The sequence below is a fragment of the Lepidochelys kempii genome, chromosome 8 (assembly GCF_965140285.1).
Source record: "Lepidochelys kempii isolate rLepKem1 chromosome 8, rLepKem1.hap1, whole genome shotgun sequence".
NCBI lineage: Eukaryota > Metazoa > Chordata > Testudines > Cheloniidae > Lepidochelys > Lepidochelys kempii.
Window position 1 is genome coordinate 92,592,883 of NC_136387.1, and position 24,077 is coordinate 92,616,959.

Consider the following 24,077-nt stretch of genomic DNA (forward strand, 5'->3'; position numbering starts at 1 on the left):
TCCTGATCTGGGTGAGGTCAAAGCAAAGCCAGGTTTGGAGACTCCTGAGTTCCTGAAAAGGGATCCTTGTGCGCAGTCATACTGCAGTCAATAGGACTCCCTGCAGGTGTCAGGGTATGCATGGAAGAATCCAGTCAGTATTTTAAAAAAATATGGGTTGCTCCTCTGGAAATGATCCAAGCTTTACCGATAAATATTTATGTAGACGGGTTTTAGTTTTAAGCTGTTATTCACCTAGTTATGGAGCTTTTCTGGTTTATTGGAGAGAACACCCACCCATCCACAGAAACCATCGTGAATTAACAGGGTTTTTTAAACTTTGTACTGAGCTGCATCACTGCCTGTCACCTTCCTTTACTGTGTGTTGTTTGTTTGGGCCTAGACCCTACATGAGCACCCTTTCGTGTGACCCTATTTTAAATGGGACTCAGCACTGGCGCCAGGATCATGCTTGCAGATCCCAACACAGGATAGAGCTTTAGACTGTAAGCACTTTGCAGCAGGCATGGGTTTTCCCACCTCTGTAAAGAGCCCACGCACACTTTGAGGCAACATGGGCTCATTCCAGCTCTCACTGAAGTCAGGGGGAGTCTTTCCATCGAGTTCACTATGAGCTGGATTGGGCCCTGTGTGAGAAAGTAACTCATACTAATGTGCAAATCTCAGACAGATTGGGATAAACACCCTAAAGTTACAATCCTTCTCCAAAGTTTGAGGTCTCCCTTTTTCCTCAGAATTGAGTTTCCCTCTTCCCTTCCCATGACTTCCCCTATTTTTAAATATGCCAGTTTCAGCCTGAGGAGCGCTGGAAGCTTCTCCAAAGGGGCTGGAACAATTTGTATAGGGGGGGTGCTGAGAGCCATTGAATTAAACTGTAAACCCGGCATATAATGGAAACCACTTCAAGCCAGGGGGTGCGGGAGCACCACCAGTTCCAGCACCTATGGGCATCTCTGCTGCTTTCTGAGCATAAGTAGCTTTAAATGGAGCGTGTGGCTGTATGATCCCTTTGGGCTTGGGTGGGGAGGGTACGATTATAATGGGAGTCAGAGAGCAGGATGGAGTCCTTATTGAAGAAACCTGAAAACAGGCTCTGGCTGCAGTTTAGTTTTCTGAACTGATTCACCCACCCTGACAATACATTTCTTATGTTTTGAAAAACACAAAGGAAGCTGGCACCCAAGCTATCTTTTGAGTCTATCGGGCAAATACTTTTGTATTTTTAAATACATCAGAGTCACATTAACCAATATTTAGGTCTGTTAGAGATTTATATATAGCGTGAACTGATCATGGTCATTGTGACAACATAGCAAAGAGAGTTAAAAATGGGTCAGCAATTTTCAAATAACAATTTACCCATTTTAGGGTGCTCAAAATATCCCAAGTGATTACTTACTATAATTTCTTTTTCTCTCTCTCTTTTTGTATTTCAATGATTTTTTTGTTTAAAGTCAGCTTGGCCATTGTTAATTTGACAAAAAACTTTACTCCCAGAAGAGATGTAATTCAGCAATTTTGGAAAAAAAGAAAAAAAGAAAAAAAAACACTGAAAATATGAATTTATAATGAAAACAGAAACAAAGGAAGATTAGAATTGCCCTACTGAATTAATTAAATGGTCAATCTAGTCCAGTATCCTGTCTCCAACACAGCCTTAAATATAGTAAATTCATAGTACTGCTGTTCAGAAATAGTTTATTTGAGGTTTACATCCAAATCCATAATGCCAGTCACCAAGAATTGTGCGTTCTTAATTTGAATGATGATATAACTTCTTTGTTTGCCAGTCTAGACTGTACAATGAATACAGTGATTTAAACACAATGAATTCTCTCTTAAAACAAAATATTTTGTAAAATTGCTTTTTAATCATTTCTTTCTTTCCATAAAAGCTACACTATAAATAAACCATGAAAGTTCACATTTGATCATTATTTCTAAAGGCTGGGCAAGAGGCAAGTGAAGGGTTTTTGCAGAAAAAAATAGAGGCACTGTGGTGCATAAATAAAAGAATGCATTCATGATTACTAACCTTTTGTTATAGTGTCAAAGCTGAGACAGATACAAGCCAGTAAACACCCTGCTTACCAATGAGAAATGTAGCAGAATGGGAATACCCACTTCTGTATGTGGATAGGAGATAAACAGGGCTAGTGAACACAATTCTCTAAACTCCAGTAATGTTTCACAGGAGGACACGGAACTACAGTTCTCACAGAGAACTGTTATTCCAAAAACAGGTAGTTTTAGGCACTGACTAGACAGCTGCCACCTAGGGCCCAACATTTCAGAGGGGGCACCCATGACCCTGGGAGAAGTTCCACTTCAAGAAGAAGTCATCTAGCTCAAAGATCCCAAACTCTGGGAGCTCATCCTCAGAGTACAGGATGCACAAGGAGGCTGCTGGGTAGGAAGACAAGTTTCCCTGTCCTGATGAGGGGAAGGGGAAAACAAGTTCCCCTTGGGGGAGGGATAGCTCAGTGGTTTGAGCATTGGCCTGCTAAACACAGGGTTGTGAGTTCAATCCTTGAGGGGGCCATTTAGGGATCTGGGGCAAAAATTGGGGATTGGTCCTGCTTTGAGCAGGGGGTTGGACTAGATGGTCTCCTGAGGTCCCTTCCAACCCTGATATTCTATGATCTACAGTGTTGTGTTGAATAATACCAGTAATGCCCATTTGTATTCAGCGGTCTAAAAGTGTATCTAGCAATACTATTTCTAGAGCAAACTCATTCTGTAGTGACTAATGATTGAGCTGAATTTCTTCTCTAAGCATGGTCCATCAGCAGAGTTATACATTTAGGACTACATACTGCCCTCAATACACAGCAGATCACCCCATAATGTCAATGTGAGGTTTGCTGGGTGCATGAAACCAGCCTTCTTCCAAATTATCCATCACTGAAGTATCTAAATGATAAACCATTTGTAGAAGTGATTTACACAAACAAGGGCATATATTATTCAAACTGCTTATTTTGAACCTGGCCAAGGACTTGAAAACCTACAGGTGGAGCAGAATTGTCCATTGGTCCCATAACACCAATTTCCAGAGAAAACACTATTTTAATATAATAGATAAAACATGAAGCAAATTCCAACCTCTGCCCATTTAAAAATGGAAGGAAAGCGAAAAAAAAAATCTTTTCAAATCTAAGATGTAATAGGATGTAACTCAGCAAGGCTCTATACACGCTGGGTAACATTTTGAAAAACACCTAAGTGAGTGAGGAGCCTAAGTCTAAATTTTCAAAGCTGACTTAGGTTACATCTAGACTGCGATAAAAGACCTACTGGTTTGGACCAGCTAACTCAGGTCAGCCACGGGACTTTTGCTGGAGTGTAGACATACCCTTAGGCACTATGGGCTAGATCCACAGAGGGATTTAACTGCCACTTTAAATGCCTAAGTCCAAAATTTAAAATGCTTGCTCAGCTGCTGCCTCACCTGGTAGGCACCTAAATTCCCATGGCGTCTAACTTTTCACTAGTAAAGTCCCCTACGTTTCTGCTACTGGGCATGCACAAGGCCACCTAAGTCCTGATGCTGCCAACCTTCTCAAAGTCTAAGCACCAGCAGGATCCACAAAGGTGGATTTCCCCTGCCTCTCTTGCCTGCTGGACCAGATCTGTTAGGTGTTCTCAGGGTTGACCTAAGAGTATACCTATCAGATCAGACTCCACATAAAGCAAGAGTGGTGGGTCGGCCCCCTTACACCCTACAGTCCAGTGTTTAGAGCACTCAGCCAGGATGTGGGGATACATCAGAGCAGGGACTGGAACATGGGTCTCCCAGGGGAGTGCCCTAATTGTTGAGCCGGAGAGTCATACGAACACAGCCACAATGGGTCTCCAACAGTGGCCTGTACCAGAGCTTCAGGGAGAGTCTACAGAACAGAGCAGTTTGAGGTACCCACCCCTGTCTTCTGGCAATTGGAGGTTTAGGGTCACCTCGAGAATGGGGTTGCATCTGTGACTATGTCGGCATCTGTGACTATGTTGGCTAACAGCCATTGGTGGACCTATCCTCCATGAACTTATCTAGCTCTTTTTTTAACTCAGTTATAATTTTGGCCTTCACAGCATGCCACAGCAATGAGTTCCACAGGTTGCCTGTGCATTGTGTGAATAAATACTTCCTGTTGTTTGTAATAAACCTGCACCATAGTCTCTGCACACACTCCCTGAAGAAACATTTATTGAGGGGAAAGAGTAATTTTGTAATGCTGATGGTTAGGAACTACTTTAAAATTGTCCTTGTAAGAATTCTAAGCAACCTGCTTTTGTTTAGGGATCAGTTTGTTTGACAGATTAGTGATCCAGACTGTATTATCTGTGCTTATAGGACTCAAATAAACTTATTTATGTAACACTTCCTTATCCGAGCATTGCTTCCTGGTGGCATATGACTACATAAAGAAAGTATGTGATGGACTGTCCACTATATCAGCGCTAGTCTCCTTTTTTCTCAAAGTTGTTTGGGTTATAGGGGCAGATCTTGCAGAGTATATAAAGCCTAAAGTCCAGAACTCAATTCCCTGTGGCATTTGGATTGTAGCAAGCCAAGTTTCAAATCATGTTGTGTATAAATATTAGAGCTACACCAAAATTTCAAACTTAAGACCAAAGTGTGAAATTTGGCTTTTTATTGGTTTAGTGGAAAGCTGGAAATTTTCACACAGTCCCCTTGTTCTATTGTGTGTTTGTAACCCTAAGACCTCAGGAATCTTTGGTTGTGAACGTGTGTGCTTGCAAGTAAGAGTCAGAGGAGGCAATGGGTAGATAGGGGAATAGATCTAAAGGATGGGTAGTTAAGTGGTTAAGGAACTAGCCTTCAGAGACTTTTCATGTCTCTGCTCTGCCACAGATTTCCTGTGTGAACTTGGGCAAGTCACTTAGCCTCTTTGTGCCTTGGTTCCCCAACCCCCAATGTGGACAATAGCACTTCCTTACCTCAGAGGGATATTGGGAGGAGAAATGCATTGAAAACTGTGAGACAAGGTGGGTGAGGTAATATCTCTTATTGGACCAACTTCTGTTGGTGAGAAAGACAAGCTTTCGAGCTGCACACAGCTCTTCTTCAGGTCTGGGAAAGGTATTCAGGGTGTCATAGCTAAATACGAGGTCGAACAGATACTTTGGTACAAGTAGTTAGCATATATTCTAAGGGACCATTCAAAGTGAAGTCCGGGACCGACACAGCTACAACAACGCTGCATACATCAATTAAAGATTGTGACACACTGTGGTGATGGGGGCCATATAATAGGTTAGATAGAGGAGTAAAAGATTTTCTCAGCTGTTAGGAAAGAAGGAAACATGAGCCAAAAAGTATTATACCATTAAAAAAACCAACCAAGTTTGCTTGGGAAGGGTGATATTAGGAGTTAAGTGGGGCCTGGTTCATAGACCTCATATGGGCCTGCCATACCAAGGAAGGATGGTTTTGTGCTTAAGACACTGGACTGGGATACATGAGAACTGCCATGGACTGCTTGTGTGACCTTCGGTATGTAATTTAATCTTTCTGTGCCTTAGTTGCCCATCTGTAAAATAGACAGCCGGGGCACAGAACCTTTTCTTTCCCCCTAACCCTCGTTTGTCTTGTCTAGGGCAGTGGCTCTCAACCTTTCCAGACGACTGTACCCCTTTCAGGAGTCTGATTTGTCTTGCGTACCCCCAAGTTTTACCTCACTTAAAAACTACTTGCTTACAAATCAGACATCAAAGTGTAACAACACGCTCTTACTGAAAAATTGCTGACTTTCTCATTTTTACCTTATAATTATAAAATAAATCAACTGGAATATAAACAGTGTACTTACATTTCCTTGTGTAGTATTCAGAGCAGTATAAGCAAGCCATTATCTGTATAGAATTTTAGTTTGTACTGACTTCACTGGTGCTTTTTATGTAGCCTGTTGTAAAACTAGCCAAATATCTAGATCAGTTGATGTACCCCTTGGAAGCCTTCTGCATACCTCCAGGGGTATGTGTACCCCTGATTGAGAATCACTAGTCTAGTGTATGTCTACACTGCAATTAAAAACCTGCGGTTGGCCCTTGCCAGCTGACTCGGGCTAAGGGGCTTTAGTTGTGGTGCAGATATTTGGGCTTGGGCTGGAGCCCAAGCTCTAGTAACCTGCAGGGTGGGAGGGTCCCAGAGCTCAGGCTGCAACCCAAGATGGAATGTCTACACTGCAACTAAATGGCCCCATATCCATAGATACCAATTCCATGGGTGCTCCAGGGCACCCATCGGTAGCCCCCTTATCAGCTTCCTCCCACCCCCCGGTAGCTCCCGCCCACCAGCAGGCCCGCGGATCAGTATCTCCCGCCTGCCGCAATCAGCTGTTTTGTGGCATGCAGGAGGCTGGGAGGGAGGAGTGAGGACATGGCACGCTAGGGGGAGAGGGGCAGAACTGGGTAGGAAGAGGTGGAGTGGGGGTGGAGCAGGGGCGGGAAGAGGTGGGGGGTGGGGCCTTGGGGAAAGGAGTGGAATGGGGGTGGGGCCTGGGGCAGAGCTGGGGGTTGAGCACCCCTCAGCATATTGGAAAGTCGGCGCCTGGGCCCATATCCTGAGCAACCACAAGCCTGAGTCAGCTGGCATGGGCCAGCCGTGGATTTTTAATTGTGGTGTAGACGTACACTTAGCCTGTAAACTCTTCAGGGCAGGGACTGTCTCTCCCTATGTGTTTGTACCAGGCCTGGCCCAATGAGGCCTCGATCTTAGCTGGAGCCTCAAAGCATTACAATAATACAAATAAATATTACACTATACGTGGGTGAATTTCACCCTAAACAAGAAGAGGCAAGAACAGATGTACAAATGGTACCGGGTAGCAGCAAAGGCAAATGCAGAAATGGCCATCGTACTAATCAACTCCTCTTCCTAAGCACTTCGCTACCCCCTGACTCAATGACTAGCACCAATGCGACCTACCCACCGTTGCGCAGCCTCCCAAGGAACCTGCTCTTTCCCCAGACGGGGCGAGTAGATGGACAAAGCCAGAAGAGGAGCAGCCATGGCAGTGCAGCTGTCTGATTTCGTGCAGGCTCTGATGTTAATCACTTATTCAGGAGGTCAAATTTAGAATGGGATTGAGGGTCGACACTCATTGTCACATCATCTATCAGCTGGGAAATACGTTAGGGTCTAAGTACTGGCCACACTGTTACTAATTTTAGGTTGTTTTCTTGTTGATTCAACTCTGTGCATTTCTGTGACCCCTTAAGTTGCCTGTGACTAAGAAATCATTAAGCAGCTGGCTTTGTGGGAGCTTTATAGCTGGCACCTCACCATGCCCACAGCAGGTCAGATGCCAGTTTGACCGTTTAGGGGTGGTTTCAGTTTACACAGGCAGTGGGAGCAGCCCAACAGTCAAGCTCTTGTTTCAGTTTCAAGGATTGTTGGCATTGGGTGCAGTGACTCAGTTGTCTGTGAGCAGTGCATCAGCAGTCCTTACCCCTACGCTAGGGTTCAGCAGTCCTTGCCCTGGCATGAGTGTGTATAGCTATCCATATACACATGCGTATGGAGTAATTGTGTCACCCACCGCTGAAATGTAGCTGCTTCTGGGGTGGAACAAAGCAGCTATGTAACAGCACACAACAGCACTACCGGAATATTTTAGGGGAGAAAGTGAAGAATACTGTATTTAACCAAAACCGCAGAGGAATATATGCGAACGTGTCCCAGACTTGAATGTCTTGTGTTGTTTGGCAATATAGTCGAATGGCAAGGGCACCAGCCTCGAAGTCAAGCAACCAAGTGCTAGTCCAGGCTCTGCCACTAACCAGTTGTGTGACCTTGGTCAATTCACTTAATCTCTGGGCTTCTCTCACCCAAAAAAGGTAGGCCCTGTGGAGCAGGTGTGTCGGATTGGGACCTCTGGATTCTAGACTAACATTTTGTATATATAGGAGGAACGAAGCTAAGGAGAGAGCAGCAGGCATCTTCTGGGGAAGACAGAATATGGGGTGGGAGAAAGAGATTAAGAAATTGGCACCACCTCACGTGGCTATGGATTTGATACAGTATTTTGCCACTGCAGGGAAGGTGCAGGATGCAGGTTTATTCAATTGATTTCTTGTCATGTTCATGCTGCGCATACAGCTTTCCTCACCTTTAGTTCAAACTTTTATTTGCCACCTGGCAACTGTAGTTTTTAATTTTATTTTTGCATCTGTATGTGCTTTATGAGCAGGACAGGGTTTGGTCAATTCATTCCATATGTTCGTTTACTCTTATAACATTTTTTGGCTCTAGCCAATCTATAGACATGCCTCCCTTAACTCAATCCCCACACAGTGTCTTCCAACCACGGTCCTGGGGTATCCAGCTGGGATTTAGTCACGAGAACAATTTCTGAAGCCACTTTGCTTCACCATTATTGCATTAAGAAAACTGTCACATTCTCAATAGTTCCTAGTTCTCTGTGTAAATGCAACCAATTATTCATTCACATCTTTCCAACACCAGCTCAGTGGACTTGACTTTACCTCCTCCCATTTCAAGTACATTCTTCACTATACTCCAGCGGCTACATGGAGGTTAATGTGTGAAATCCCAGTTGTAAGTTTTGATTTGTGATTTTTTCTTTTCTAGTTACAGTTGCTTGAGAAATGCCAGAAAGCACGTGAGAGTATCCAAGGAACAAGATCACCATCTATACAGACTGGGTTGTATTAAGGGAAGTAAGCTGGATAGTTGCTCATATAAAAACTAGAGGCTTTTAAAATGTCTTCTGTTATTATAAATAAGGATAAGAGTGAGAGGTCAAAACTGAGAGAGTAGGCCTGCATGAAAGTATCAACAGATCTCTGTGTGGCAATCCTACCGACATCTTTGTAAATGAAAAAAGTCAAAGCTCACTTAATATCAACTTTAGCTAGCATAGCGTCATCAGGTGAAGTGCGCTGCTTTTTGAGGGTGCTAGAGGTAGAACCCCGAAGAGTTATAGTCTGGAAAATCAGTTAGTTTGGAACTTAGACCTGGGATGCAGGACTATCTTATCCTTGTGAAGCGCAGCAGAAGGAAGTCAACCACCCAGGTCTGTAGCTCACTCAATTTTCTTGCTGATGTTATAATCACGATAAAGACAGTTCTTTGGGGATAGAAGGAGTACTCCCCCACTTCTGTAAACACTGAATTCTGGTTCCCAGATGGAGCCTATTCTCAAAATGAGGAACATACACAAGTAAGATATTTTAGAAACCTTTTGACTGCTGAATGACTGATGAAGCTTCAGCTGGCAGATGGAAGGGTGATACTGCTGCCCAAATGCACTCTGATGGAGGCAACAGAGAATCCTGTCCTTTTAAAGGTAAGTACAGAGACCAGAACATTGTGATTCATGTTGACCAAGGTGACAAATAAGTAGCCAGAGAGCACACTGACCTCTTCCACACAGAGTAACACTGCCTCTTTGACACCATGCAAAACTGCTACAGCATGTCCTTTGGAGAAAGGCTGCTCTATGCCTCGTGACCAAATAAGCCAGTGAATGGAGCCCTTGTGCCTGTTCACAAACTAGGGTCAAATAGATTTTGATTTTTGACAAGTTTATTCATTATTTGTAATTATCCAAATATCTAATACAACTATATTCAGCATACGCCTGTTTCACAGACTATCTTGCTTTGACTGTTAGTGTTATTAGTTAGACTGCATTGGGCCCAAAATGTGCTAGGTTCTTTCCAAACACAGAAAAAAAAAGAGCATACCATCTAACCTTACATTTAAGCTCATGGGTAGCCCCATTGACATAAGCACAAACTTAAATGCTTTGCTAACTTGGGGACTCATCCCGCAAGTGCAAGGGAGAGACTGTCTTCTCCAGCCCATCTCATCTGAGTGTCGTTACAACCCTCCCTGCTGGCATGCCACTCCCTCCCTTGACATAAATAGGTAGCTCACTCAGTAATTAAACCAATAACTGAAGGCGAGATTGGGACTTAATGATCCGCCTGCAGTAGGGGGCAGAATACTGATGTGCTGCCTCTGAAGCAGTCTGGGAGGGAGACTGTGCCTTGCAGTTGCAATCTCCCTTCTGGTCTCCCTGCTGCTACAGGGAAGGAGTAGACACTACACTAGGTCTGTACCGGGCACCGTGTTTGCTGTGATGCACTAGCACAGCTGTGTTGCTGGAGGGTTAGGTTGAAGCAAAGGCTGGGTGTGTGCACCACCCACTTGCCCAGGAAGGGACCATAGTGGCTTCGTGGAGCCTGTTCTCCCTCCTGTGTTGCTATGTAAAGTGGGCAGATGGAGCAGAGGTGTCGGGGGCATCCCCTTATGTCCCTGCACCAGCTACGTCACAATTTGTTAGTTTCTTGTAGACTTACTGGAAGATCTGGGTCTTCAGGAGGGAGGACATTGTCATAGCCAAGTGGACCACCGCAGGAAGGAGATTCCACTGCAGTGGGGGAGTCTGGGAAAAAAGCACATAATGCTTAAGGGAGATGCAGCCACAAAGCACCTCAAAGCTGGTGGTGCAAAGGGGAGCAAGTATGACACAGTCAGAGTTATGTAGAGCCTCTTCTGACCTCCTTCTCAGGCTTTTCTACTAAGGAAGCAGGTGCTCCTCAGTGGGATACACCCTTATTCCTACTGTTAATTCTCTTGCCACCTCCTTCCTCTCACTGACAAGGGCTCCTCGGAATCTGGAAGGCTGCAGGTTTGTGATGTGCCTTTGGGCTGTGACAAGGCTGTTGTCTCTCTGTTTCTGCATGTCACTGATCTGCTTCCCTTTCATCTTTGCTCACCCTGATTGTCTATTGGACAAGTTCCCCCTTGCTCACAGGGCAGCCCGCCATGCTGACCCGTTTATGTTATTTACATGGGGAAAGGCTCGGCTTGTATTCAGAAATGCAGCACGAGGAGCTTTGCAGGTGCTGCTGGGGTAAGGAGAATACATCATGCACATTCCAAAGATTGTCGAACTGAATCCAGCCATTCTGAAATGAGAATAAAATTTAAGGAAACTCCTTATGGTCTACTGCTCTTTCAAGATGTGAACGTGTCCAGTTCTGCTCCCCTGACTATTATAAATGCTGGCTTGTATCTCTTAGAGAGAGCCTGCCAAAGGGAAATATAGCTCTCTCTGTTATTAAAACCTCTGTGTAGCTTACAGTGTCTTTTTGTATTTCAATAGTCTTTCATGCTGCAGAAAAAGAATGTGGCAAGTCAACTTTTTGGATCATATTTGGAAGAAGCTAGCCATCCTTCTCAAAAAATGTCAAAACCTCCCATGCCCTTTACCTTAGCTGTCAATCAGGCTTGACATTTTCTTATATATGAAACAAAACTGATGACTATTAATCTCCACCTGTCCTAGAGCCACAAAAGAGTCTTTGATTTTGGTAATATTACATAACCTGTCTTACTAGCAAACTTAAACGTGCCGCATGGTTTTGCCCGTCAGAATTTTAAAAGGTATGAGGTATCTCCTTCCTAACGAGACCTTTAAGGGTATGTCTATATTGCAATAAAACAGCTGACCGTAGTGTGGGCCTGGGTCAGCTGACTAAGACTCACAGGGCTCGGGTTGCAGAGCTATAAAACTGCAGTGTAGATATTTGGGCTCAGGCTGAAGTGTGGCTGTGGGAGCCTCCCCCTGCTTGTAGGGTCTCAGACCCAGGCTCCAGCCTGAGCCCAAATGTTTACACTGAAATTTTATAACCCCTCCAGCCTGAGCACCATGAGTCTGAGTCAGTCTAGCCGGGCCAGCCGTGGGTGTAGATATGCCTTGAGAGCGCATTAGTTTTAATTTGGTAAAGAGAGAAAGAGCAGATTTTGTAACGGACTGTGTCCAAAACAATACACAGTTCTGTCTGAAAACATACACGTCAGAATTAAAAGTGCAGTTAGCGTGTAAGTGAGTCATCAAGTGGTTGCAGGATTTGGCTGGTTTGCGGCTGAGATCTAATATAGCACCATCCTGGCTCAGGGGTTATCTTTAAAGTTTAAACCCTGCAGAAGGAAGATCAGTAGGCAGGACCCTTCAATTCGGGCTGGGTTTGTATTTTTTGAAGTTGTTCCCTTAACGCTGGGCAGAGGTGAACCATTTCCTATCTCTCCCCAACCCCCAGATCTGTCCATAGAGGTAATTTCCTTCACTGAAAATCCAGGCTACTCTCCTTTCCTCTTTTTATAGGGTCCTTTACTGTCCCAGCCACTTCCTGTTTTGCTAAGGGCACATAATTAGCCTGGTCTCCATGCTGGCAGCTAGAGTATTACTTATGGGCTGAAGCCTATTCCATTCTTTCAATCTAGTAAAAAGAAAAGGAGTACTTGTGGCACCTTAGAGACTAACCAATTTATTTGAGCATAAACTTTCGTGAGCTACAGCTCACTTCATCGGATGAATCTAGTAAGGCATTTTAACCCTGTTCTGTCAAATCACAAGTCAGGCATATAAAACTCTTCATAGAGCAGTTCTAGTGAACTAAGGATGGGAGTAGGTGACACCAACTCCTGAGTTCTAATCCTGCCTGTGCTAGTTACACCCTTTGTGGCCCTGGATAAATCATTTCAGCTGTCTGTGCCTCGGTTTCCCCTTGTGTAAAAGGGGAATTAAAACACTCACCTCACTTTGGTATTAAGGGAATTAATTCCTTGTAGGGAGATTTGATGCTCAGTGAGAGTCAGCACAAATACAGCATCAGGCACAAAGCTAGAGCGACTGAAGAAAAAACAGATCCTGCCTTAAACTTCAACTGATTCTAAGAGGGGAATTATACTGCAGCTGAGTATGTTGTTCCTGGTCTGTGGATAAACAGTGTAATTCAGGCCCCAATCCTGCAAAGACTTGCACACGTACTTAACCATATATGTTAATGGACCATTGAAACCAAAAGAACTGCTCATGGGAGTAAAGATAAACATATGTGTAGATGATAGCAGGATCATAGTTCTCCTCTGTATGGAATTCACCTTTAGAAATGATTGAAAATGAACATCATCATCTTGCTGAGATATAAGCAGAGATTGGTGTAAAAATCCATATTGCTTACAGCAGTCCAAAGCGAGTGTTACTCAAAATGAGTCTAACAGGTGCCAAAGGTATGTCAATGCTTAGCACTTCAAGTACTAACATATTTACAGTTTTCAATCTCCTCCTTAATGCTTATTTGTCATTTCAGGATTAATACTTTTTTTATAAGACTAGTCAATTGAACAAATACTGCACTGGCTCTAAATCCCAGATTTGTTTCGATTTCCCATTAGCAGCTATTTTGTACTGTAGAAATTGTTTAATGCAGTGAATCTAAAAAAATAGCTAGCTTTAATTCAAAGATATTTCTGAGGCTCTGCCAAGATTGGAATGCGGGAGGGAAATTTACACAGCCCTCTTTGAGGAAAGCTTTCCTGCTTGATAATTTTTCCAAAAATATGTTCCTCTTATTCTAACTTTGTTCTTTTTTCTTGGTCTTTGCGTTATTTTGAGCAGATTTATATAAAAATTTGGTTAGATTAATAATTATTGCAACTAAGCTGTTCAATCTTTTCCCTTGTATGTCAAAAACATGGTAGAACCGCCCCTTCTTCCCCCTCCAGACACACACACACCCTACAACTGGAACTACTAGGGGCATGTGAACGTGAAAATTGTCAGTCGTTTCTTTTTACAGGAGTAGAAGGAATGCAGGCCCTTCGACAGTCTAGTAATTTAATTTAAACACAAATACAACCCAGACATGCAAGAGGAAGGATACAGTGAGAACAAGGCATTCTGGTCATCCAGCTGTACGTTTTATGGTTCTTTCATCTAGTTGCTGGGATGTCATAAAACAGCTTCAGATACGAACCCAAAAGGCTCAGTGCTTCTAGGTATAACTGCTGCAGCAGTGCTGGTTGTTCTGACTGTGCCAAATACTGGACCCATTGTAGTCAGTGGGAGGTTCTGATCTGATTTTCAGAGGTCACTTCTCAATGATGTCCAATGGAATTCTGAGTGCTCAGCACTTTGGAAAAATGAGGCCTCTTATTTTAGTGCCTAAATGTGGCTTTAGGTGCCTAATCTTAGGTACCCAAGTTTGAAAATCTTGGCTTAGGCATGGCCTTTGGAGTTCTGGGGAATGGCCAGTGCAGCCATCAGCTGGACACTCTGCTTTAAAGCTAAGGTTTGATGTCTCTATACTCTCCCCTAATCAACAGGGACACTGCATATTGTGCAAATATTTCACTATTACACTGTAGTCCATTTCACTGTAAATACATTCTGAAGTGTTTAAAAATGTTGTAAATATAAACATTAAAATATGCACAAACATCTGAGCCATGCTTGCACTGTTGATGTATGTGAGCCATCTTTCAGAGCTGCTTATAATGGAATCAAAATCAGCATGCACAGTAGATTGTATACAGTTTTAAAATTTGCTTGTTTTCACATGTTGGAAAACTGAGACTGTTGATTTTCCAAATATGCATAACCAGACTGCCTGTGAGTTCAGCTTATTGCCCCTGACTTCACCAGACAAATGTAATAAATAATACCGTACAATTACATAGCCCCTTTCATTTAATTGCCTTTAATTGTTAGATCTGTTTTACAAATGAGTTGGGTGAGGAATAGAGCAGTTGAATGACTACTCAAAGCCACGAAGAGAGTCAGTAGTAGAGCCGGGAACAGATCCCGAGAGCTCTAATGCCCCAAGTCCCCCAGGTAGCATATATCTTCTCAATGGCAAAATCCTGCCCTGTTTTTCTGGAGTAAATTCAGAATAACCTCATGGCTCGCAGTGGATTTATGCTGGATGTATAGAAGTGCCTTGCCTACACTTATGAGAGTGAGTAGCGTACAAGCACTACACACGTAGCTACACGCCACAGTGAAAGGCAAGCTGTGTTCACACTTGTCGCTGCAGTGTGTGGCTTCATGTGGCAGTGAAAGGCTCCAGTAGCGGAGAAAGCAGGGAGCTGCAGAAGCCTTTCCCGCTGCCTCCCTGTTGCCAGAGCTTTTCCCTGGTGCTATGTCTGTAGAGAGCCAAATAGGGTATATACTTCAGGGGTTCAGGCAGGTAGGGCACTCTACTCTGCTTGCCTAAGGCGTGCCTGCCTGTCTACACGGATATTTATATGTCTGTACTCAGCATGCTGCCGTAAGTGTACACATACTTTACAACAATTGGGAGTAGAACCTGGTCCAGTATGTATGCACTATCTCCTATTACTATTCTGCTATTCTCTATTAGTCAGAGGAACACAGGCAAATATACCCCTATGTATCCTATTCCAGTGAAAGCTACCAATCCTTTGAACCACTACATTACAGGAGAGATTTTGGTTTTTTGTTCCTTAAAGCCGAAGTGCAAATCTGATCTCAGGGACATCCATGCAGCCTGACTGAGCAGAGGGCCCTTTCCATTTCGGGTGTTCATTTTTGTTCATATTTGATGAGAAGTTACAGTGAGAATGGAGACATTTATAAGCAAAATAAAACTTTGCTTTCTTACTGCTAAGGCCTCAGTAGAAATCAACTACACAGTTACAAAATATATGCAATTGTCTCTCCCATACCTGAAGTCCTACTGCATTGTACTTATGTAATCTCATTACAAAAATAAGTATATTCCTTAACAACTTTTTCTGCTTGTTGAAACTATAATCAAAACGATGGCAAATATCACAGGTTTAGAAGAAACTGAAAAAATACTATTATGAATTTGGATAGGGAAAAACTAGGCAGAAATGTTCAAATGCAGCCACATAAAATGTGCAGGTGAAATATGCACCTTGGAATTAACCACAAGGGGAGGACTAGAGTCATGCTGCATAATTAAGGGGAGATTGCTTTTAGCAGTGAGCTCTAAGACACAATCACTCTCTAACAGCAGCATGGCTTAGTGGAGAGGGCACCAGCTTAGGATTCATGAGTTTAGGGTTCTAGTCTCACTCCTAGCCTGCTGGGTGGCCTTTGACAAATAACTGCACCACTCTGTACCTCAGTTTCCCCATCTGAAAAATGGGGATCATGAGGTTGACCTCCATTGTAAAGCACACCAAAATCTACCGAAGAAAAGCGCTACCTAATAATAATATTATTATTATTATTATTAATGGAGCTGAATGCTGGACCTTTTGCTCTGTATGCTTTCAAATGGGATACTTTTTCTGACCGTAGGCAGTCGCACTTTTGCTTCTCCAATTTTTATAGCCCGTGGCCACAAGTAGTTAATTGGATTTGCAAATTATGCCTTTGGGTTTCTCCATATAGATTTTCCACATGCATGTACCCAGTTAGACCTTTAGGTGCCTGGTGAAAATCTGACAACTTTGAGGTGGGTGGACAGTAAGGAAAGGAAAATATAAATAGGCAGAAATTGTCTTACCTGTCAACAGCCATACAGGTCTGGATTGTGTCAGCCCCTACCTACGGCACAGTGGAGTAAGGCCCTTCACTCTTACTCGGACCTGCTGCAATTACAACTCCAGCTCCATGGGGGATATAGAAGCTGCTAGCCTGATATTCCCCTCTGCAAGTAGGGTGGGTAGGGAGGGGATGGAGAGGACCAGGGAGTGGAAGGAGCCCTAGCCACACCCACAGTTACTGACCAAAGCAGCTGGCCGAGTGCTGCTGCCTGGAACAGGGTGAAGTAACTTCCTCCTCCCTTAGAGTAAGTGGGTAGGAATTGTGACTCCTTCTCTGCTCTGGAAAAATGCAGCTCTGTGCTGCCCCATATACAGAGCACTGCGTAAAGTTACAATTTAGCCCATGAGGAGCAGTTCTATCAACAAACGTGAAACTTCCCTCCTTCTCCTGCTCCCTCACTCCATTCGGTTTTATGTTCTCCTTTTTCAAGGTGGCTGATGCTGCCTCAGCTGCTCAGAGGAATAATGGGTGCATAAAGTAGAGGTCTCTCACAGACCGGTCTCTCTGCTACTCATGGAGCTACTTGATGGCACGGCTGCGACTGAGTCACACACAAACAGAATCCTTTCCATCATCATAAAAACAACAAATAAATAATAGCTACAGCCTGTAAACACAACTCTCAAATTAAAGGGAGGTTGTGAGTGGTACATTGTATAATCCACTCAAATTAACATCAACCAAGCTAAAGAGTATCAGATGTTCTTCTGGCCTTAGAAGTTCTGAGACATAAACTGTGCATGCAGGAGAAAGAAGTCAAATGACTCATGACAAAGTTTGTTTTAACATAAATTACTTTTCCTGGCTCCTTGCTTTAGCAGACTGGCCCTTTTTGGAGCTCTCACAGCCACCCCAGGCAGTTGGTCTTGCTAGCCAATGTCCTACATTTTGCTTACAAAATGTTGGCCTCTACAAGCTTGCATTCATTAGATTAAGGACAGCCAATTTATTTTAGCATTGTGATCAACGCAAACATAAATCGCTCCTCTTCTCTGTAATGAATCCAGCGTCCAGGCGCCCTGACAGTACCCAGGCAGCAGCACTGTGGTGTGAATGCTTCATAATAACAATGTCACATCTAAAAAGAAGTCTATATGAGCATTGACCAAAGTGCTACAGCCCAGGGACTAGACCTGGCCTGTTAACATGGGGCCTGTACAATGAAGGGGCCACAAACGGAACCTTCATCTCCCTCTCTGTTGAGCTAGAGTACCTGGGGAAGGACAAGAGATAGGGAGAGAACAGATACTGTTTTGGGTTATGGTTCGAGATCTTCCAGGACCCAGACAGCAAGAAACACCAATGATCCTGATTCAACCATGAAGACTCACGGATTCCAACAAAGTCCAAAGCCTGCTAAAGAACAGCAGCACTGCACCCACAGGATAAGGAGTAGAGGACCTGGTGAATCATTATAATTGTACGTCAGCCCCTTCCTTCCCATCATGCACACAGATCTCCATAGTTTTCTGACACCCTGTGATGCATGAATAGAGAGGAGTGGATACACAAGGGCGAACTGTGGAAAAAAGAGGCTGATACAGACAGGATGAAACATAATGAATTCCCCCAAGCCTGTGTATTCTGTGAATTCCCCCAGAGAGTGTATTACAGGCCAAGAGGCCGTTCCTGTCAGACTCCATTGAGGCTGTCAAATTCTCCCCATTTGCTAACCAGGGTAGTAAACAGCTTCATCAAGCCTGAAAGCCTAAACCAGCACCAGAGCAGAGCCCCAAACACTGAGAGGAACTATCATCCTATTTTGCATATTCAGGATGCCTTCTCGAACAGCATGGATCTACTCTACCTGCACCCACCAACCAACAACCCACCTGCATTCCCCGAGTTCAGTACATTCACTCACCAAGAAGCTCTGTACACCCTAAAGGAGTTCTGACCCAAGACATGTGACTCCAAACCTTGCCCTATCTGGCTGGTGAAAGAGAGTCATAAGCAACTGGTGCCAGTCCTGAATGAAACAGCCAAAGCCTCATTCAGAGAGGGAATCTTCTTTTATTACTTCAACACATAGGGGTCTCACCAGCCATGAAGAAACTCATGGTAGATACATCAGGTTTAGCCAAACTACCACAAAGTATCAAACCTCTTAATCCTGAGCAAGCTCACACAATAGATAGCCAAAGGTCAACTACAAACTCATCTAACTGAAGTGAACATTCAAGACCTGGCACAATTTGGATTCAGGCCAGGACACAGAACTGAAACAGCTTTAATGGCACTGATCTGTGATTTCATCCTGTTAATGCAAGGAGGGCAGACATCCATTTACATTCTTCTGGACCTCTCTGCAGCATTCAACACTGTTGATCATAAGATACTGTTGTCTCACCTAAGAGAGATGGCAAGGCTCCATGATAATGTGCTAGGATGTTTTGACTCTTTTCTGAATAGCTGCACCTAATAAGTAATGATGGGAAACTGCACCTGCATCACAAAATCTCTCACTTAGGGAGTCCCACAGGGATCAATTCTCTCTCCAGTCCTTTTCAACATCGACATGCAGCCGCGAGGTGAACTGATCAGAAGACATGGACTCAAGTGCCAGCACTATGCAGATGATATGCAGCTCTACCTAACCTCCACCACATATTACCACACCTCTGTCACCAACACGGTCCAATGCTTAGACCAGGTCAGCTCAAGAACAACTGGCTGAAGCTGAAGTTGAACTTGAGCAAGACGGAGGAGACGCTGATGGGCAAAGAAAAGCATTTTGAAACTTTGCAGCTGCATGGCAGCCTCCTTTGGCTGGAGGCACACACCCACAAGTGGCCAAGTTGCCGCACAGTTTAGGAATACTCTTGGGTTCCCCACTGACACTAAGTGCTCATGTAGCAGCATCTACAAGGAATGCTTTCTGTCATCTTCAGTTGTGCAGGAGACTTTATCCCACCCTGATGGTTGATGAGCTGGACTCAGTTAATCTCACCTCTGTCACTTCTCAGTTCTCAGCAATGTGATACACATGGGCATAAAGCCTTCAGTACTTAGGAAACGCCAGCTAACACAAAATGCTGCAGCGGGTCACCTCAGTAGCATAGGCTACCATGAGCACATCAGACCTGCCCTCCATTCTGTATACTGGTTTCCAATAGAATATCAAATCAAGTTCAGTGTCTCAGTCCTTATTTTCAAGGTGCTCCATGGCCCAGATACCTAGAGGACAGCCTAAAGCTCTAGGATGAAGATCTTGGTGGATAATTCTGTTCCTCTGGCACAATGAAACTTTCTGCAATAAGGGTAAAGCTTTTGTGGGAGACAGAACTTTGTCAGGAGCTGGTCTCAAACTGTGGAATGAACTCCTCCAAGAACGAAGAACCATCACAAACCTCACCTCTTTGACCTTGCCTTATCTAACAATAGGGTTGCCAACCATCCAGGATTGTCCTGGAGTCTCCAGGAATTAAAGGTTGACCTTTAATTAAAGATTATTGCATGCGATGAAACCTCCAGGAATATATCCAACCAAAATTGGCAACCCCATCTAACAAATACATAGCATCATAAAAACACCAACAACAACAAAAAGCAAAGCAAGACACTTCCCAGCACACAATTCTCCCTCTGCTGACAAGATGATAGAACAGATGTTAGTCACAGTGGTTAATGCACTACTGGGAAGCACTCAGGTATTGATGATGATGAGTGCAGTATGAGAACCTATATAGATCAGCCCAGGAAGAGAAGAAAAGAGGAAGAGAAGGATCAAAGGGAGGGAGACAGAAAGGATAAATGAGACAGAAGAAAGGTGAGAGGAGGGTGATAGACTTAATGACAGAAGAAAATTAAAAAGCAAAAGTATATTAGAGAAATAGCCAGATGACACGGGGAAGATATTAGTGTCTGGAGTGGCGTTTCATGAAAAAGAAAAAGGGGACATTCTGGACAGCCTCTGTCATCCCTTTCTTCTTCTGTCTCATGCCTCTTGTATGCTCTTTCCACCTCCTCTCTGTCTCTCTTCAGAGGGAAATAGGATATGACCCTCCCCCACCCCCAGGAAGCAAATCCAAAAAGCCAAAATTCTGACAATGTTTTGCCTCTTGTGGGAAAAGTCTTGGCTGCTCCAAAACCTCTGCCTCCAAGGACACACAGACAAAAAAAGGAAGCAGAGAACATGAACGCTAACTGAGAAGAGCTAGCTTAGCCTCCTCTTGTTCAGCGCAGTACAAGAAATACCCCCTAGGTGGGACTATTGCAAAATTAAACAGACTGTGTTACTGCCATTACCAGCACATAATGAGTAATGGGCTGCTTCTACATACAAAGCTTTTATACAAAATATTAAAAAAGTGAGAACAGCTCATCCCCCAAAGACCCCATTTATTACAAGAGCTTCAAACAACTTAGCATCTATAAGGCAATTATTCATCTCTTTCACCTAAGCTATGAACCAGCTCCCAAACCAGAGGCGAACACACAACTAATTTATCAGCTGTAAGATGTTCAAACACAGCTTCCCTCCAGTCCAAAGATACAGGGTTCAATGTCTAATCTATGCAAAATGAATAGAGATAACACAGTATTTCATGCCAACATAAAGGAAGTAACTTGTCAGGGAAAACAAGTCCTGAAAGGTTAAATAAGAGCAAAGTGAGTTAAATGAGTTGGCTGGACACAGCAGCCACATGTTATAAATATCCTAGGTGCTTAGCTATGCACTGGGGAGGGGGTAGAAAGGTGGCCTGGGCAGGACAGAGGAAATGGGCATCATCCCCCAACCCCACACACATCCCAGTCCGACAGAAATCCCCCAGAGGAGACAATATGGCTCAGAACTGTTTCATCTTTTCTGACCCGTGGGGGTCAATTGGCAACAGTCTCTGGTAGTGAAGCTCCAATGGACCCCCACTGCTAGGCAGATGGGGATTCACCACCCCGCTGCCTATTTGGTGGCGCGGAGGAGCGGATACCCTCCCCATATCCTAGATGGGATGATGTGGAATGGAGGCCACATATCACCTCACAGGATTGCTCAGCATCTCGCAGATGGGTCAGTATGTATTATATATTGAAGGCTAATAACTGCAATAAATGCAGCCCATAAGAGGATTACACATTATTAATTTCATACCATTCTCAACTGAAAACAGTGCTGGTGAAAGGTGCCAGGACAACTTGCATTCTCTATCTATCCACAAATCAGGAACTGCACAAGTTAAGGGCAGTCCAAGCTTCTCTACCAATAGTCTCCCAGTGTGTCTCAATCCTGATCTAGAGGAACAACCCCAGGAATAAGGTAGTAGCCAAGTCTCGATGCCCACTGTGTCACTGGCCTTTCTGCTGAGTCTCCCCACAACAGTACCAGTTACTGTAGTGCCAATCATCATAAGGTTACCTGTCCATGTGAAAATGAATTGAAACCATCAGCCAGTTTCACACAGGCTCTCTTTATCCGCCACTGCCCTGCTTCTGAAGCCAAACCATGCATCACAACGCCAGCTCATTACATAGGTAACAACTCATGCAAGAGCAGTAAGGGAGCCAAGGACTTGGAATTTTGCGCTCCTGGAATTTTGGGTGATGACGACATAGCTGTGTCTGACAATTAGATACCAAGGAGGTGAAATACAAGAGGTAGATCAACAGGTAGGAGAGAAGGAGAAATGCATTTGAAGTCTGAGGATGAAGAAAATCAATATGCAAAATAAAATCAACTTTTTTTAAATGGTGATAAAAGTGTTAACGATTTTGGACTCTCCCTCTGTTATTTATAAAAGGTAACAAAGAAGTCTCCATTCATATTTAGCCATGCAAGGGAATCTAAAAAATGCCCAGGCACCATGGTGAATGGAGCTGTGTTAATTAGCCAGATATGGCAGAATTATCCTTGTTCCCATAAAATTAAATTCTATAGTTACCTTCGGGACAAAAGCCAAAAGACGTACATGCGAGGTAGCAATACTTCTTAAGATCTAGGGTGATGAAAGCATGTCCTGGTGTTTCAAACCACTGGTGTCAAATCCCCAGACTAAGTAATCAGAATGTCCTTTGAGAAATGCATTTTAAAACCCCCAGGCATTTCAGACAGCTAGCACTGTGACTTCACATGCCTGTGCTTCCTCACAGAACAGTCTGATCCTCTGTACTGACACAGCAAGAGTTCAAATCCCAGATGGAAAATTAATCTCACAATGTGGCCTGATTGAGTTTCAGTTCTCTAGTGCATAGCTTGAAGGTTGTTCTGCTTGGCTATGGAAGAGGCGAGGGCAGGGAGACTTAATTTGTCTGACATCCTGTACATCATTAAGCAAGGCACACGCTGAAAAGGACACCACTGGCTATTACAGCTATAAAGAATCTATAGTTCTCCCACATATTCATCTTTCCCTAAAAATGTTATCATTACACTTTTTTCCTACATAGCCCAAAGAGTCGGTCCAAGGACCACATGACTTCAGTGGGGTTGCACCTGTGTATCTGTGTGTAGAATTAGGTCCCAAAGTAGGAGGGAGATAGATAGTTCTTAAAATGTATAGCTATCTCAAAGCTATAAAGGCACATTTACAGTTTCCTTACAAATATATCAAGAGAAAACACTGCCATGGGTTATAATAAGCATAAGGTAGCCCTATTATTGCACAATTTATTGTAAAAGCTGGTATTGAATCTTAACCTGCTTACAAAAAATCGATTTACTCCAGCATGGGATCTTCCTGACTGATTTAATATACTTTTCCGCATGTATCCATTTTTTTACCAGTTGGCTGTATATGTCCCATTTGAACTCTACACTGGACAGTCAGACCTTTGGTTTGTCATGAAAAGACCCAGCAGTGGAGACTAAACTCTTCTAACCAGTGTATTTCCTCCTGCTTCCCACCTCTCAGACTTGCTGACAGATGACATAAATAATCTCACTTGGTTGATCCAACACAAATTGTATTCTATGCCAAGGTGTCAGCTGATAGGAGGTTTCTAAAAGTTATTAGGTGGAAAATCACAGTTTCTTACTATAGATCACCAGGATCACAAACATAGATATCAAACCTACTGACAACAGAGTTGTTACATGTTTACCAAAGGTTCCTTCTGAGAGTATCTATCTATGAAAGGGCCTGCTCAAAAGGCCACTAAAGGTAATGGGAATCTTTCCATTGCCTGCAATGAGCTTTGGATAAGGTCCATGAAGAGAATATTAAAGTTCTCAAAATACTGTGGGCCAAATCTTGAGTGAGTGTAAAATGGCAGAGCTCAATTGAAGTCAATTGATTTATACCAGCTAAGGATTTGGCCCTCTCTAACTGGCCACATCTTCTACATGAAGACACAATAAAAGAGTAGGTTTCTTGGATCATTTTAGTGTTCCTGAAGGAATTAACTGCCTTTTCAATTCGCTCTCATAAATGTAAGTGATAAGTAATAAAATCTTTATCACTGCTCTCAGACAGATAATAAACAGATAAGTCAAGCTGATTTCCCAACAAACGGTAACACATATCCTTTCACTGACATCTAAATAGAACATAATGTTTCATTTCATTTTATGAGTGTGGTATTTTATTAATCATTTACTTTGAAGAACATAGTATGGCCATATTTTTAAGTATGGCTAAGACAGTGGCCTCCAGCTGTGAGAATTCTGGGCCAGACACCCAGACATTGTATATCGGCATGACTCCATGGCAGTCAATGGTGTTACACCAATTTATACCATCTGAGGATCTGGCTTTCTTTGTCTAT

At 43.4% G+C, this 24,077-nt stretch overlaps 1 protein-coding gene across 6 annotated transcripts in view; it reads right to left on the bottom strand.

Moving 5' to 3' along the window:
* FGGY (FGGY carbohydrate kinase domain containing) overlaps positions 1 to 24,077 on the bottom strand; it is a 191,843-nt gene that overhangs the window by 2,052 nt on the left and 165,714 nt on the right. The window contains exon 15 of one of the 6 annotated variants that reach the window (XM_073357532.2): positions 10,348 to 10,433. The exons of the other annotated variants lie outside the window; for them this stretch is intronic. Within the exon in view, the coding sequence (XP_073213633.2) occupies positions 10,348 to 10,433 (86 nt within the window). The remainder of the gene's footprint in view (positions 1 to 10,347; positions 10,434 to 24,077) is intronic. 6 annotated transcript variants of the gene reach the window in all.